We start from the raw sequence: 18,017 nt of genomic DNA, 5'->3' as shown, positions 1-18,017 counted from the left end.
AATTCTGTTTAGTACAGTAGTGTGGGCAATGGTATGAATGGTTGTGTCTTTACCACTGAACCAGGAGGCCTGGGTTCGAGTTCTACCTGCTCCAGAGGTTTATGACATCCTGAACAAATATCTAATATCACATTGAAGAGGAAAACCGGATGGTCATCCCATGATGTTGCTGCTGAGTTTCTCCAGCAATTTCTGTTTTTGTCTCAGGTCCCTAGCAGAGTTTTGTTTTTATTATAAAACTCGGAGGTCCTGTTCCTTGCCTCAGGTAGAAACAGGAATTTCAGCAGAAAGTTGGAAATAGGCTCCTACCTCCCTCCCCAGCAAACAGAGCTTTAGAATAGACACAATGCAGAAAGAACTAAACAGAAATTGAGGGGTTTGTTTTCAGGGTGAGAGAGAGAACAGAAAAACGCTTCTCTGAGTCTACTTTAAAATGTCGTTAGTTTGTATTTCTGCAAATGTTAAACGATACAAAAAGAAGTGGTGACGAGTTTGCTACAAATGTGTATTGTACTGTGTACCAATGTACATGGTGCAGTGAGATTGAAGACAGGGAGGGCAAATTTCTTAAAGTTGAAACAGAGGTGCGTGCTGGTGATGAGAACAAAATTGTTTCAGTTTATGTAGAGAAAAGGTATTAGATTAACTTTTAAACGACTGAGGTTTGATCTTTTTTAAAGAGTAAGAAAACTGAGGGCGGCGATGATCTGAAGTTTTAATCCCAAATAAAGTCAATGTGTGGGATCAGGTTAATGTTGTCACATCGCCGCTGAAATGACACCAAGTGGCGGCTTGGCTTTCTCACTCGCCGGGCAGCTTTTCCTGATGGTTTGGAGCAGCCGCTGAGCTCGGCGGGAATCGCTCCAAACATCCATCTATTCAATCCCTGGCAGCAGGACACAGGGAAACACGTGAGGAGGGGGAATGGGAAAACGCGGAAGGCCCAGGCAAGACGGTCCAGCTGCCTGTCATTGCCCCGCGGGCCGGCTCCCAGCAGCATTAAAGTGACCCACAGCCTGTAACAATGTCGCAGCTCCCTCTCAATAACAGCCTGCACACAAAGGAGACTGTGCATCAGATCAACACTTCCCTTCATAACGTCCAAATGTTGCTGAAAGCGGCCAGTTTTATAGAACGGATCGAGACAGAAAATGAGAGTAAGTGTGGGTATTCCTGACGGTCTGAATTCGCATGAAAAATAAAGACGCGTTAGCCTCCACTGCCTGCGCTGTTAGATGTAGTTAAACTGCAGAACACAACAAACTGAAGTTAACCGTTTAATAATCGGCCGAAACCCAAACGTTTCTGTAGGAGCATATTATTATAAAACCTCCCACAGATGTGCCCTACGAAGCAAATGTATGTTTTAAAAGAGAGTTAAGAAAAATGGTATAAACATTTTCTAAAGAGAAGCTTCGTTTGGCTGGAAGTATCGATGGTTGGAGGGCAAGGTATAGAATATGTATTGTGTAATAACCAAGATATAGAATAAAAACCAAGTTGCTGTGATAGGAAAGATCAACCGGAGACGCTGGTGTATCTCGTTGTTGTCTCTAGCTTTGAGCAGATGAAATATGAACAATATATTCTTTGTCTTACAACGATCGAGGATTGGGACTAAATCAGAGAAGGGTATTAGCTTTGGCCTTAAATCTGTTGCAAAGTGAGCATGGAAAATACACTGTACAGCAAAATCTCCTTTGCTTTTATAAAAGACACGCAGCCCATTGTTAATGCGATGTTCTTTCATCTCTGGAACGTATTGGAAGCGATTTCTGTCTTATCTTTCCCAGACAATTGCGTGACCAACCAAAGATATGCAAAGTGCAGTTCTGCAAAATATCAGTTGTTTTTTTTAATAAAAAGTTCGATGTCAGGTAATTTTTCAGTGCAACAGCCACGTGCTTTGAAAGCTACAGACAAGTGATGCATCAGCCACAACCTGGCATGTGTTGTATTGTACAAAATCCCAGACATCTGGTGCAATCTCTCGACCACTCTCCAGAACCAACCAAACCCGCTTCTCCCCACCCCCCTCCACACAACACGGTAACAATGCCCTATAAACAGTTATATGCATCTATAATCCAGCCATTTCTTTTTAGTGAATAAAAGTCTAATTAGATTTGTTACTTGCCAGTAGGACGCTGTTTTTCAAACATTGGTGCATCGTTTAAAAATGATGAGGACATCTGTCAAGAAATGCTACTGCTTTGGTTACGATAAAAACCAGACTAATTTAACAGGCCCAGCCTATTTCTGAACAATCTGAGAACCAGCACTTTATTTCAGTTGGCCTCTGAATACATAACAATTCATAAATTGCTGTTTATAACCAAAGGAGAATATATCCTATTAGACTGTAACAGGAAAGTACTGTGATTTCTGAAATAAAAACAAAACGCTGAAAAGACTTAACATAGAAAGAGAAACAGGAGTTAATGTTTCAGGTCGATGACCTTTTGTCAGAATAGTTTTAGGTCGACTTCAACCAACTCTACGGCCTCCACGGACTCAGAAGTTGTTTTTACATAGTTTCAATATGACTACAACCGAGTCTGCATGACCTTTAAGCGTCAATAAATTGGCGAATTGTATTAATCCAAGAAGAATGTTAATCAAATTAAATAATCCTAAAAATATCAGAATGATAAACAGTTGATTGATGGTCAATTGAGGGAAAACATTTATTTTATACTTGCATTTAATTCTTGTAAATATTGCCTCCCCCACTTCATACAGAACAGATACTTTGCTCTCATCTCACCAAACCATCGTTTTAAGTCTCTGGTAGTTTGATTAATTGCGAAGCTGCACAGTTTAAAAACAGACAAGTCAAAGTTATTTTTTTTTAAAATGTAAATGTATTGTGTTCAGGAGCTGAGAGTTGAGATTAGCAAACCCAACTGTTTTCAAACAAATTCTGTCCAACAGAACTGCACTTCAGCAGATCTGCAGCCATCTGATCTCAAAAGAAAAATGGAACTAGAGTAGGGTATTTCTTATTCTTTATCTATCTTTCATTTGTTTCTTTAACCTCTCAATTTCTCTCGCTCTCCTCTCTCCAAACTTGGTGCTCGCCTACACAAATACACTTAGTTCTCATTCAGCCAATGAAAGCTTGGCACTGGTGAGATGACTTTTAAAAAAAAATAAACTTCAATAATGTAAATACAAAGCAAAGTGAGATTGTCTTTCAAGATTTGGGACACGTCTTTGTACAGGCCCTAGATGTTACATCTGCAGTGCTGAATAGCAATGCAATGCATTTGTAACGCAAGCTCACTTAGTTTCCTCAGTTATGGACTGTATTCACATTGGTGCCTGTCCAGTATAACAACTTTAGTTCTGGTCACCACTCAATAAATCAGGTCACTCAATAAATCAGGTTGGTAAGATATCAGTCAACATAAAAACTTTCTCTCTCTCTCCCCTCTCCCCCACACAAAGAAAATGGAGGATATCAATCTAAGCCACTTAAAACACTTTAAAGTCACAGCTGGATATCTACTGTTGACCCCCACTGTCTGGATAACTTGAAAAAGCAATGAACATCTACTCTACTTTAAATGGGAGAAATAGGTTGAACCAGTTGATGAATCAGAAATGATTTCTATTTCTAAATTCTCCTCCCTCTTGCTCAATACATTAGCTGATAGCTACATGTGATTACAGGGTAATTGGGAATACAGAAGTGGATAACTGCATTTGAGAGTGTAACAACCATTCTTCTGCACGTTATCTTAATTCCCATTTCACACACATGTATGCACATGCATGTGAGGGGGGGTTGTCCTGACCCCTAGGATCAAGTCCTCCCTGCTCCAGAGATGTGTAATAATTTCTCTGCACAGACCAATTAGGAAAACGTCTGTAAGCTCTTGGAGGTAGGACACTTGTGGAACAGAAATAGTGTCCTACCTTTGGGGCAGAGACCCAAGTTCAAGTCACACCTGCTCCAGAAATGTTATACATTCCTGAACAGGCTGATTTAAAAATACCTGTATACACTTGGGGGTAGGGCTCTTGTAGCACATTGGTAGTGCCCCTACCTTTGAGCCAGAAGCCCTGGTTTAAGTCCTACCTGTCCCAGGAGGAGTGTAATAAAGTCTCTGGACAGGTTAATTAGAAAATATCTGTATGCACTTTAGGGTAAGGATCTTGTATTTGTGACAGCACCATTCCATCTGAGCCAGGTGATCTGGGTTCAAGTCCCACCTACACCAGAAGTGCATAATAACACTGAACACATTGGTTGCAAAAAATAGGCATGCATTTGAGATGCAGTTGTAGTGCCCCTACTGCTGGACCAAGAGTCCTGGGTTCAAGTCTTACGAGATCCAGAGATGTGTAATCACATCTGACAGATTGATTATAAAATATTTTTATGCACTTGGAAGGGTCCTGTGGTGCTGTGGCACTGTCCCTCCCTGGGTTAGAGGGTGTGGCACTGTCCCTCCCTGGGTTAGAGGGTGTGAGATATGCCAAAACAGATTGGTTAATGATGCCTGTACTTGCCAGGTCAGGTGGTGGTGGGAAAAGGGGGTAAATTGTCTGGCCACAGAAATTCAAAAAAATTAATGTGTTTGCAATAAGAACTCTTGGGTGCAGTAGTAGTGTATCTACTTCTGCTCCAGGAGACCTGGGTTCAAGTCCATAAACATAGGAGCGGAAATTAGACCAATCATGGCTAATAAGTTTCTCAACTCAACTCCATTCTCCCACTTTCTCCCCTGTAACTACTTTATCCTCAAGAACCTATTTATCTCAGTTTTAAATATACTCAATGACCTGGTCTCCAATGAATTCCATAGATTCAACATCCTTGCTGAAGTTTCTCCTGATCTCCATTCTAAAAAGATCTTCCCTTTACCTGAGGGCATAGCCTTAGAGTCCTAGCCTCTACCAATGGAAACATCTTCCCAATACCTATTATGACATGGCCATTCAGTACACTATGTTTCAATTAGATTTCAATTAGAATGATTTGCATTCAGATATAACACCTTAATCCTCTAACCATCTTTCTTCTCATTGCCCCACTCATTCTAATGGTGAGTAATTGACTAGTGGACTAGTTGATTAGAAAATGTGGCCTCATGGTATTATCACTGGACTACTCAGATCTGATCATGTTCTGGGGCACTGTATTTGAATCCCATCATGCCAGACACTGGAATTTAAAAAGTAGTATGAACTGCAGTTTTAATCTTGGTGCACTTTTTGACAAAATGGTGAACGAAGAGCAGTTTGCTAGGCGCTTCTAATCATAGACTTTCTAATCAATGGCAGTGGATGTTATTTATACAAGTATCTTAGATTTTGGCACTAAAATAAAGTATGTGGCTAAATGGTGTTGCTATAGTTTCAATTTCTCTGGTTAACATGCGGTTTCTGTTGGACAACAGTCCCCCAGGCCACATTTATACAGGTGCTAGCAGTCACTCATTACTTCAGTTAACTACTATTCTTTCGTGTGTGAAGGGGTCATCTGGCACACAGTGGTAATATTCCTACCTCTGGGCTAAAAGGTCTGGGGTCAAGTCCACCTGCCATGGAAGTGTGATGGAGCATGTTCAAACAAGTTAACTCTTTCCCTCATGTGGAGAGCCAATGTTGGCAGTGTATTTAATTGAAAGACAAAATATGGTTTGTTCATACCCAATATTCATTTATGTGGAACATTTATTAGAGTTTACTGGGTCTGTTTTCATCGCTCTTCCCACCTAAAGCATTACCTCTCCTACGTGGGGACACAGTCCAATTACAGCATCAACTGGTTTGTTAAATTATAATGTTAACATGCCATCACTTCAAATGAATCAGCTTAATTCTAATTTTGAACTTATTTTCTCATCCTTAAATGTCATACCATCATGTTTTCAAACTGATTATGAAATAGCTATTGGAGACTTCGAACTTGGTAGAGATGGGTACTGCAGATGCTGGAGATTCAAGTCAAGATTAGAGTGGTGCTGGAAAAAAACAGCAGGTCAAGCAGCATCTGAGGAGCAGGAAAATTGATGTTTCAGACAAAAGCCCTTCATCAGGAAAACTTTCTGACCTGCTGTGCTTTTCCAGCACCACTCTAATCTTGACTTTGAATTTGGTCGAGTTCCGGATGTAAGTTTGCTCGCTGAGCTGGAAGGTTTGTTTTCAGATGTTTCGTCACCATACTAGGTAACATTAGTGATCCTCTGGTGAAGCACTGGTGTTAAATCTGGCTTTCTATTTATGGGTCTTGTTTTTTTTTTAAGGTGGATGATGTCATTTCCAGTTCTTTTTCTCAGAGGGTGGTAGATGGGGTCCAAATCAGTGTGTTTATTGATGGAGTTCCGGTGGAAATGCCAGGCCTCTACGAATTCTCATGCATGTCTGTTTAGTTTGTCCTAAGATGGATGTGTTGTCCCAGTCAAAAGTGGTGTCCTTCATCTATATGCAAGGATACTAGTGATAGTGGGTGTATCCTGGTGGCATGTTTTCTGCCTGTTTGTCTGATGTAGTGTTTGTTACAGTCCTTGCACAGTCCTTGTATTTTGTAAGTGATATTCATTTTACCTTGGGTCTGCTACGTGGATGACACCTTTATCACAAAGCAGAACAAATCTACAACACCATCAATATCCTGATTGACATAAAATTCACATAAAAAAAAGAGAACAACAGACTCCCATTCCTAGGTGGGACAGTAGTATAGTTAATGGAGAACTTCAAACCAGTATCTACAGGAAAGCAACACACACAGACCAAATACTTAATTACAGAAGCAATCATCCCAACACTGACAAATAGAGGTGCATCAGGACATTATTTCAAAAAGAGTCACAACACACTGCAGCACCCAGGAACTATGAAAAGCAGAAAACATATCTATACAACATATTCAAAAAGAACAGATACCCAATAAACAGTCCGCCAATTGCTCAGTAACAAACAAGCAGACACAACATACCCAGAAATTCTAGCCACATTATCTTACAAAGGCATCTCCAAAATGACCTCCAGATTACTCAGACCCCTTGGCATCATGGTAGCCCACAAACCTACCAACACACAAAAACAGCCACTAATAAACCTAAAGGAACCAATAAAAATAACCAGAAAAACAAATGTCATTTACAAAATACCATGCAAAGACTAACAAGCACTACATCAAACAGACGGCAGAAAACACACCATCAGGATACATGAACACCAACTAGCCACCAAAAGACATGACCCACTATCACTAGTATCCATGCATACAGATGAAGGAGGACACCACTTTGACTAGAACAATACATCCATCCTAGGACAAATTAACCAGAGACATGCATGAGAATTCTTAGATACCTGGCATTCCAACTGGATCTCCATCAATAAACACATTGATTTGGCAAATGGGAGTACTGCGGATGCTGGAGATTAGAATCAAGAGTGTAGTGCTAGAAAAGCACAGCAGGTCAGGCAGTATCCAAGGAGCAGGAGAATTAACATTTTCATTAAGGGCTTTTGCCTGAAATGTCTGAAAATGCTCAATCTCAAATTCAAGCTGATTCGTACTTGTCTGGGAATACCAAGTGCAGTAGATATCAAACCCAAAGATGAAATGAATTTAATTGCTCTGAAAATACACAGTGTTTAAGCCTCAAAAATAAACCCATTGTGACGTTCAATGCTGAAGCACAGGAATGGTCAGTTACTCAAATAAGGAAGACACTCTTTCCTTTTGAGGACTAGTGGTACAGTCGTAGTGTTTCTACCTCTGGACCAGTAAATCTGGGTTCAAATCCCAGCTGCTCCAGAGGAATGTCATGTCTGAACAAGTTGATTAAAAACATCTACAATCAAGGTGGAAAAAACCCACATAGGACATGTTCAGTTATATTTGGGGGGGGGGGGGGGGAGGTGAAAGAGTGAAGTCAAGAATCATCACATCAACGACTCATTGAATCTGCTGCACTATTTAATGGGCCAAAAGGCCAACTTGTATTTCCATCTTATGTCTCATTATTAATACTTATCTTCCACTTTGTTTGGGCTGAAACATTTACATGCTTTGAAAAATGCCATTTGAGATATACATTCATATGAACCACCGTGGGCGGCACAGTGGTTAGCACTGCTGCCTCACAGCGCCAGAGACCCGGGTTCAATTCCCGCCTCAGGCGACTGACTGTGTGGAGTTTGCACGTTCTCCCAGTGTCTGCGTGGGTTTCCTCCGGGTGCTCCGGTTTCCTCCCACACTCCAAAGATGTGCAGGTCAGGTGAATTGGCCATGCTAAATTGCCTGTAGTGTTAGGTAAGGGATAGATGTAGGGGTATGGGTGGGTTGCGCTTCGGCGGGGCGGTGTGGACTTGTTGGGCCGAAGGGCCTGTTTCCACACTGTAAGTAATCTAATCTAAAACTTAATTCTGACAATGTACTGTAACAAGACTGAAATGCAACAAAATTGAATAACCAAAATCTTCATTAGTGATCCCACTGGATGGCAGCTGAAAAACATACATATAATGGAGGGTCAGAGTGCTCAAGAGGATCTAAAAATCCCTTTCAGCTCCAGCTAACAAAACATTCCATATTATACGAGGTGGAATTAGGATCAATAGTTTGATTTCCAATTGAAAATACACTTTCAACAGATTTTGTTTTTCACATACTTCAGCTTAACAGCTGAAAATATCTTTCACTCTACATGCACAAGAAACAAGATCTGATTCCTAGGTATGGATAGTCATGGATTACTTAATTTAGTTGTTATGGCAAACAATGCGTGAGAAGTTGCTGAACACTGGGCCTATGGATACACTTCTGAAAGCAGAATCAACGTTAATATTTTGGAGTTTCTCCCTTTAAACTATTTACAAACATATTATAAATATGTCCTTCCTAAACAAGTTATCTTTGAGATCACTGATTTTTTTTTGTACATATATCCCAGCTTCTACGTCGCATTATGCACACGAGCATAAAAGCAATAAGCTGCTTGACCAGTGAGCATGTTTGCGTACTGTTTGAAGCTGGCATCTTTGTTTACATCCATAAAATGCCGTAGAATCTTTAACATCTGACCTGAATCGCTGTAATAGGCAGGAGAGCCTCGGTTTCACAGCCCGCTTGAAGAAAAGCACAAACTTTCTCAGAAAGAAAACAAACACTAGTGCTGCAACCCAGCCAAGGTACCAAGTATGCACCAGAACTGATAACTACTTTCACTTAACCCACGTTTGGTGTGGAGCAGTGGTAAGCTGCTCGCTGATTTGACAAGGCAAGTGTTCTTAGGCATATGAGAAAACTCAGTTTTAAATAGCTGGTGTATTCAGTATAACACCAAAAATAATGATTTGACACTCACTCCGCATTATTCTCCTTTTGATGGAATTAAAAGTGGAGCAATGCAACAAAGTCGTTTCAGTATGAATACATAGATTCCCTTGGGTAACACATTGTATTGAGGCACGGATTTACCTTGTGTGTAAAGGATGGGGACCCAGCTAAACTTACCACCAGTATCTAAAATGTTACACTCATCGCTTCGCGCAGCCGCTCCGCTTTCCCGACATGTGCTTGTCACATGGGGGCGTGGCCAGCGCCCTGCCTGCCCCTTAGTGCCAGTGCCGGAGCTCCACCAACCAGAAGGCGGCGGAGCTCTGTGACGTCACTCGTCGCCCTGTTGGCTCCCCTCCCCCTCCCAGCAAACGGCAGCGGTGAGCGCGCACCGACCGGCGGGAATTGTAGTCCGCTCCCCCACCTTCGTTCGAGCGGAGCGGACGGAGGTGAGGACTCCATCTCCCGCCGGTCGGTGCGCGCTGATCCATTTGGGGGGGCGGGTATCGGTGAGATTGGCGCAGGCGCAGGCGCGCAGCTGTATCGGAGCCGTCCTCCTCGATCTATCCTGAGGTAAACAAACTTGGACTGAGAGAGTGAGGAGGGTCGGCTGCTTGCAGATCGCTCGCTCGCTCTCCCCCCCCCTCCCCTTTTACCTTTTTTTTTAATTTTTAAAAGTTTGTTTTGTTTTAAATATACCAATTCCATCCCTTTTACTTTTTTAATTTTTTTTATACCTTATGTATATATAATTATATATACACGACCAAATACAAATAAAATAATGAACTCAGTGCAATCAATCAACATCCAGAGACTGTTAGAAGCAGCTGAGTATATAGAGAGGAGAGATCGAGGTAAAACCGAACGGCGACTAAACAAATCGATAAATTATTATTTATTTATAAAAATTCAAATCGCCCAAGAGTTCCAACTGCCAGTAACCGCAGTGGACGGAGCAGCCAACAAAACAAATAGATCTCTCTCACTCTCCCTCTCGGTGTGAAACTACAATCCTCAACAATAGCGCAGGCGAAACAAAAATACCGAACGCTGAACTTTTGTTTTTATTTTAAAGTAGTTGTTGTTGTTGTTTTATTGCTTTTCTTTCCCCCCTCCTCCTTGCAGAAGCCGAGCACGGATATGCATCGACGTTACCCCGCAATGTCGAGCCAGGGACGAGGAAGAAAATGAAAACCAAAAAGAATTCGAGCAATAGGTAAACAAATGGGGGGGGACAAAATACCTTTCGTCTATATATCTGTAAATGCGTTTTTAAAGCAAAAAGGGAAAGGTGCATTAAAGTGCGGGGTAAGTGAAAAGGGAACGGTTAAAGAGCGCTGTTGATGTTGCCTGTACCCGCCATTTTATATGTATTTTTAATTTGTATTTTTTTTCCCCCTCAAACTGCCGCAGTTGTGACGAGAAAGTACAGTAACTTTCCCCCCCCCCAAAAAAAATTATAAACACGTTGAGGTTTTCCTCGGCGACATTTCATTTGTGTCTGTGCGCTGAGAAGTGCAAACTGTTGGAGGGAAAAATAAATGCAAAGCTAATTATTTTGTGGGAGCGAGGAGTTCGAGCGCCATCTGTAATCAGCTGATTGTCAGATTTACAGTTTAAAAACACAAACACACACACACACACACACGGTGATGTGAAATTAAAAGGGGACGCGGAATTATCTGTACATTTTTTCTGAATTTTGAACTCTTGTTATTTGTCGCTTGGCTAGTTCCCTTGCCGCAAGAACTCGTAGTTTAGAGTTGAAAACAAATCTAATGCTTTATCAATTTAAGAAAACGCCGAGCACTAATTATCAGTTGTTTTCCTTATCTGAAATGCCCTGGTTGTTGAGGAAATGGTGCACGAATCCTAGGCCTTTCGTTCAGTTCTAGTTTTTACCCATTGTTGTGGTCCTGATGAGATACAGTTTTTGGTTGAGCTGATGGAAATTTGGGAGTAAAGTTTAATGAACTTTAATAATTATTCACAAAAGTACTTTCAACGTAAAGATTATAGGTTTAAAATTCTAGTACAGTACAAACTCAATGTCAAGATGTACATGATTAAACTAGGTTGTGTATCCCTGTCCTACTCCCACAACTTTCAGTACAACAGGAAGGGATAAATGTGGTGTAAAGTTAATATTTTCTATGCCAAAATATACATAATTTGTGAAGAATGTCACTAGTCAAGTAACATCTAAATTGTGCATCTTGAGGAAGACATTAACCATCACTGTTGTACAGTTCTGTGGGGGTTGACGGACCTTGCCATCAGCTAACTTCCCATCTAAATTTGCTTCTAAGTTTGTGCATTACAACCATAAATGCTTGTAGCGTTCTCAGTGTGACTGATCTCATAGTTGAGACCTATCTTATCCCACCAGATGTCCACACGCTTCCATACCTTCTCATCAAAATAACCTGATAACAGCAAAAGCAGGAGTCACAAATGCATTTATTCCTGTTCATCCCAATTGTAACACACTTTTCAATAGCATTACTAAAATCTGTTGAGTCAGCCACAGAAACTGGACCTGGGGTCTTATCTGTCTATGTCATGGTCTGCATTTAGTCACAAAGTAAAGTCAAGTGCCAACTTGTTAAAGTTCATGGCTAACCAAAAAGAAGGCAAATCTGATGATTATCAAGGGTTATTAGTCCAGAATGGAATTCTGTTGTTTTAGTAATATATTAAGTTTCACTATATGCTTAGAAGCTTTCCAGTATGCATAGACACCACACTCTATAGAACATTCTTTAATAACTGACCCCACCCGTCGACCCTGGTCATTGTCTAAGACTGAACCACACAGTTCATAACTTTTCCATTCTATTTGACCCTTTGTTAAGCCTCTGATCCCATGTCCACATCTCTGTAGCATTTGCCTGCCTGTAACTCAGCTCAGCTCACCTGCTGCTGCAACATTTATCCATTGCATTGTTACCTTAAATTCTTCTTTCTATTATTCTCCTGCCAGGTACCTCGCTGTTACCTTGCACCCTCTTATAAACTTGAGCTCATCAAAAACTCTGCTGCCGTTTTCCTATTCTTCATCAAATTGATGTTCTGATTGGCCTACACTGGCTACTACTTCCTCCAATCTCCAATTTAATATTTTCACTTAAGTTATAATCCCTTCACATCATTGCTCTTTCCCATCCAATTCTGGTGTTTAGTACAGCCCCACACCCATCAAACCATTTATTGCTGTATCTTAAAGTAAAATCAAAATATTGTGGATGCTGGTAATCTGAAATTTCTCTTTATAGATGCTTCCAGACCAGTTGTTTTTCTCTTGCATTTCATTTTTATTAGCTGCTGCACCTTTGTGACTAGTCCCAAAATTCTGGTATTCCCTTCCAAAACCTCTTTGCATTTCCACCTCTCCCCCCCCTCCTTTAAAGCACTCACTACACGTATTTAAAGGACTCAGGTTTTAATTGGTTTTGTTCATATCTCCATTCTTTAATTCATTGCTGATTTTTGTTTTGTTGCTGTGAACTTTGTTGAAGTTTTTTACAACAATGAGTGCAAGTAGTTTTCCTTGACATTAACGAATAGCAGTATATTTTAAAGTGAATTGCAGACACTATTATAGAGAACTAATAAAGAATAAAAATACAATCAGTTAGCTAATTTACTACATAATACATCATCTGTAGAGTAGTTATGGATTGGATAGCTGATATTTGTTTGTCACGAATAAGGAAGTGTTGATATATAAAATCAATAACATTGCATGCAGTTATACCACAAAACTATTCAATAGAGCAGCACCTGTGACCGATTTGTATCTCGGGACTAATGGTAAATTGATAGAGACTTGCTTTGACTGGCCTAGCTCAATATTGAATCAAGACCTCGTTGGTTGAATTATTTCAGCCAGTAACTTCTTTATCTAGAGTGACTTTCAGTAGCCTCCTGTGGTCCTTTTAACGTTTATCAGCATCTTTTTTGTGGGATTGGAAGGAGTTGGAATGCTGAGCATTGCCAGGTGATTACCCTACCTCTGAACTTATCTGTGGATCTCAGCACTGGCCAAAATTGGTTTAGACACAACAGGAAATATGCAACTTGGAAACAGATGGGCCCTCCTAGTTCTCCTCAACTAAAATAATGAAACCAGCGGATGAGGATCGAACTCTCTATTCTGAAGTACTATTATTGATATGGGAATTGCACCTGATGTTGGGTGTGATCCATCCATTTATTTACTCAATTTCCATTCACTTGAAGAATTTGAATGGGCTCCGTCTACAGATTCAGTAGCTAAATTTACCATTTTGTTATACTAAGTGATCAAGAGCAGGAAGATCACTGGCCTTAAGTACAACCCCACGCCCATCAAACCATTTATTGCTGCACCTTAAAGTAAAATCAAAATGTAGTGGATGCTGGTAATCTGAAATTTCTCTGAAATTGGAGTAAGAAATTGGCAAAATTTAGCATTTTCCCTGTACTGAACTACAATTGCAAATTTCTACTTTGGTGTAATCTTTTTGATCAAATGGCTGTTTATGTTAAGTTACTTGAAAAACTTGAAGAAATCTATTAATTGCTTCATGTATAACTCTTGCATTTCAAACTATGATATTGTGGTCTAATTTGAGGATGTACAGTAGAGATAGTGGTTATGTTCTAGAGCCAGTAAGTAATCCTCAGGCCTGGAAAAATGATCTCCAGTTGCAGGGGAGATGGTGGTGCAATGGTAATGCCATAGGGTCAGTAATTCAGGACCTCGGGTTAATTCTTGGGGACATAAGTTCACATTCCACCATGGCAGCTGGTCAAAGTACATAGGAATGTCGGACTTAGAAACAAGAAAAGTTTTTTTCTCATCTGTCTTAAAAGGGAGATCTCTTATTCATCAACTGTGTCCCCTAATTTGAGGTTCCCCACAAGATGAAACAACCTCTTAATATTCACCTTTCTAAATCCTCTTGGGATCTTGTATGTTTTGAAACGACTACTTTTCATTCTTCTAATCTTTAATTAGTATTTGCTCGATCTGCTGAACCTATCTTCATAAGGTAAGTCCCTCATTCCAGGATTGAGTCAAGTGAGCCTTAACTGAACTGATTCTGATGCATTTACATCCTTGTTCAATTATGCAAAGCAAGACTGTACACAATTCTAAATGTGAAGGCACATATCTGCAGCTGCAGTAAAACATCCCTACTTTTAAGTTCCATTCCTCTTTCAGTAAATACCAACATTGCATTTTTCCTTTGTAATCACTCGTTGCACCTGCATTTTGACTTTGTGATTACCCTTTGTGATTGACTTTGTGATTACCAAATCACCCTTACCACCTAATTCTGCCATCTTTCTCCATTTGAATTGTATACTGCTTTTCTATTCTTAGGAAAGTTCTCACCTCATATTGTATCAGCCAAAACTTTTGCCTGCTCCGTTAATCTGTCTATACCCTTTTGCTAATTCCCTCTGTTCATGCCAGCAAATTGCAGCCACCAGCACCACCGCTCCCACCCCCCACCCCCATTTCCTATTAGCCAACTAATCCTTTATTTGTGCTAATATGTATCTTATACTGTGTCCTAAACTTTGTAGCATGTTATAAAATGCCCTTTGGACATCAAACCACCCACATCTGTAAGTTTCTCTTTACCTACCTTACTTGTTACAAACACCAAAACTAATAAATTAATTCAAATAAAATTTCCCTTTCATAAAGCTATTTGATTTTGCTGACCATATCTTGATTTTCTAAGTATTCTGCGTTAACCCAAATAATGGGTTCTAACAATTTTTCTGTGATAGTTGTCAGGCACGCTAGTTTATAGTTTATTGTTTTTGGTCTTCCACCTTTCTTGAGGAATATTTTACATTAGTTATTTTTCAATCACTGAGACCATCCAGAATCTCAATACCTCAACTATCTTTAGGGTCAGTTCTTTTAAGATCCGAAGGTCCATCTGGTCCTGGAGACTGGTCAGCATTTCGGTCTAATAGGTTTTCCAGCTCCTTTTCCTAGTTAATGGTAGTTGTTTTAGGTAACTCTATTCTCAAAGATACTTGAAAATCCAGTTGTTTAATAGTACGGAACACAAGTTTTGCTGGAAAAAAGGACACACTTTGAAGCTTTTTTTAGCTTGCCTTGGTCAGGGTAATTCACAAGAATACCAATGTAAAAGGGAACACCATGTTTATATTTTTTTTTCTTTTTCTTAGGACACAAAGTGCACAAATCTTTATTCAATTTCCACCACCAGGAAGATATGAAAAACACCCGAGTGGCCAGTGACAAGCACTGCCCTTCAAACCACAGGGCAATGCTGTGTGAGCAAAACAGTGAAGGGGAGGGTAGGGACTAAATCAAAATAGAGTTGGAGGGAGAAATGACGCACTCCACTCCCTGCGGCGCCCACCTCTCCCTGAACGACTCCAGGGTGTCGGTGGACACCGCGTGCTCCTTCTCCAAGGACACCCGGGCTCTAACGTAACCCCGGAAGAGGGGCAGGCAGTCGGCCCTAATGACCCCCTCCACGGCCCGCTGCCTGGACCTGTTGATGGCCAGTTTGGCCAGGCCCAGGAGCAGACCCACGAGGAGGTCCTCGGACCTGCCCTCCCTCCTCCGTACCGGGTGCCCGAAGATCAGGAGCGTGGGACTGAAGTGCAGCCAGAAACAGAGGAGAAGGTTTTTGAGGAAATCAAAAAGGGAGTGCAGACGCCCACACCCAATGTATACATGGTCCACGGACTCCACAGCGCCAACACCATGTTTATACTGTGTCAGAAGGGAGTGCTGATTGGTAGAGGCATTGCCATGCAAATGCACCAGTTAGATCACTGACAGTTAACAGCCAATTTTGTTTAGATTCAAATGAGGCAGATTGACTCTGACTTGTTAAGGCATTTGCCCCGAGGACTGAATCAGAGAATGATTCTCACTTATTTTGTTTAGTTACAGCAGACGCAATGTGTGCACATGTTCTTTCTGTCTGCAAGGGACTGGATCGCATCCATTAATGTATTTTCTTCCCAAATGCTCGAAACTATGAGCCTGACTTTCAATCTCAATTTTGTTGTTAACAAATAATCCAATTGTAAAATCACACCTAACATTGGCCATTGAGTTTTGAGTTTTGCAAACATGGCCTGGGAAGGCATAGTCAGTACTTCATCTGTTTTGAATAGCTACAGAAACATTCTTTTGCAGCTTTTGTCGCCCATCCCTAAGAAAAGAGTGGCTTGCTAGTCAATCAGGTTACTGTGATCAGGAGTCACTTGTAGACCAGACCAGATGAGAAAGTAGGTATTTTTTTCCCCAAAAGGACATTAGTGAACCAGATGAGTTTTTATGACATTTGACAATGATCTCATCGTTACCATTAGACTAGTTTTCTTTTACTTATTCCAGAATTATTTCTTGAATTTAAATTTCAGCATTGATATATGACTGTATCTGCTGTGTTGGGATTCAGGCAAGTTTCCCGAGAGCATTAACCTGGATCTCTGGAGTACTAATTTGATACATTTGATATGTATCTTTGGAATATATGGTCTACTAACCTAACAGCACACTGGTGTTGAAATTCATACACCACATTACTCATTTGTGCAAAAAGCAGAAAGTCTTTTTAGTTTGATGGCAACGTGCTGTAAGTGATAAACACCGTTTGTCTTACTATCGCATCGTATCAGTATAAACAGTTGGCTTCACCTGATGCTTACAGTTTTATAATATCTTGCCCTTCAGAGCAATCTGAGATAGACTGTACACTCTACATGGTTTTCCTGAAAATGGTCCTGATGAAATTTAGACAAAAAGCTGTGTGGTTTTTCAGTAACATCTTTGGGGAGTTTTCTATGCCTTCTATGCCTTCTATGTCTCTATCGGTACCTTGTTTTTCATTCTCAATTCCTCAGTCTCACTCTCTAAAGGACCAACACTAGCTCCATTTACTTTCTTCCTGTTTAAACATTTGTAGAAACTCAAATATTATATGTTTTTATGATTCTAACTAGCTTCTGTTTGTACTGAACACTTTTTTTCCTTTTTTCCTTATTCTTTGCTGATTCTTTATTTTAAATACTTTCATGGGATGTGGCAATCTCTGTTAAATCAATGTTCATTGACCATCCTTAAAATTGTCCTTGAACTAAGAGGCTCACTATTTCTGTGACCACCTAATGATCCACATGATTTGGCCCTGGAATTGCCAGATCAGGTAAGGATTGCAGATTTCCTTGTCTAAAGGGCATTAGTGAACTAATTGGGTTTGTTTTTACCATGATTAGTGAAACTGGTCTCCTTCTGACACCAGTACGGAGGCTAACTTTCAGTTTCAGATTTACATTAATTAATTGAACTTGAATTCCATCAGCTGACTTGGTGAAAGTTAAACACATGCCATCAGGGCCACTTGATTTCTAGTCCAGTAACAGCACTATTGCACCATCACTCCGGATCTGACCAATTAATCTTTTCATATTTGTACAGTGTTTCTATGAATTTGATACTGTCCTTGGTTTCCTTATTCAATCACAAATGATGTATCCTTCTCATTGAGACTTTCTTTTTTCGTTGGAATAAATCTTTGCTGAATTATTAAATAACCCCTTAAAGGTCCATGATGGCGTCTCTACTTGCCTACCATTTACCCATGTTTCCCAGTTCAATTCTGCCTTGATACCCCAATAATTAACTTCAGTCTTTTTAAAAACCTAATTTGTCCCC

At 40.4% G+C, this 18,017-nt stretch overlaps 1 protein-coding gene across 2 annotated transcripts in view; it reads left to right on the top strand.

Annotated features, from left to right (window-relative positions):
- The first annotated feature begins 950 nt into the window (after window positions 1–950).
- mxi1 (max interactor 1, dimerization protein) overlaps window positions 951–18,017 on the top strand; it is an 86,277-nt gene continuing 69,210 nt past the window's right edge. The window contains exons 1-2 of one of the 2 annotated variants that reach the window (XM_072557057.1): window positions 951–1,157; window positions 10,436–10,526. In XM_072557057.1, coding sequence (XP_072413158.1) covers window positions 1,025–1,157; window positions 10,436–10,526 — 224 coding nt within the window. In that variant the 5' untranslated portion in view covers window positions 951–1,024. Of the gene's footprint in view, window positions 1,158–9,895; window positions 10,165–10,435; window positions 10,527–18,017 lie in introns of those variants that run through there. The other variant, XM_072557058.1, reaches the window with a different exon arrangement.

The sequence above is a fragment of the Chiloscyllium punctatum genome, chromosome 38 (genome assembly GCF_047496795.1).
Source record: "Chiloscyllium punctatum isolate Juve2018m chromosome 38, sChiPun1.3, whole genome shotgun sequence".
Lineage (NCBI taxonomy): Eukaryota > Metazoa > Chordata > Chondrichthyes > Orectolobiformes > Hemiscylliidae > Chiloscyllium > Chiloscyllium punctatum.
Note: the sequence above shows the minus strand (reverse complement) of the source record. Positions and strands in the feature narration are given on the sequence as shown.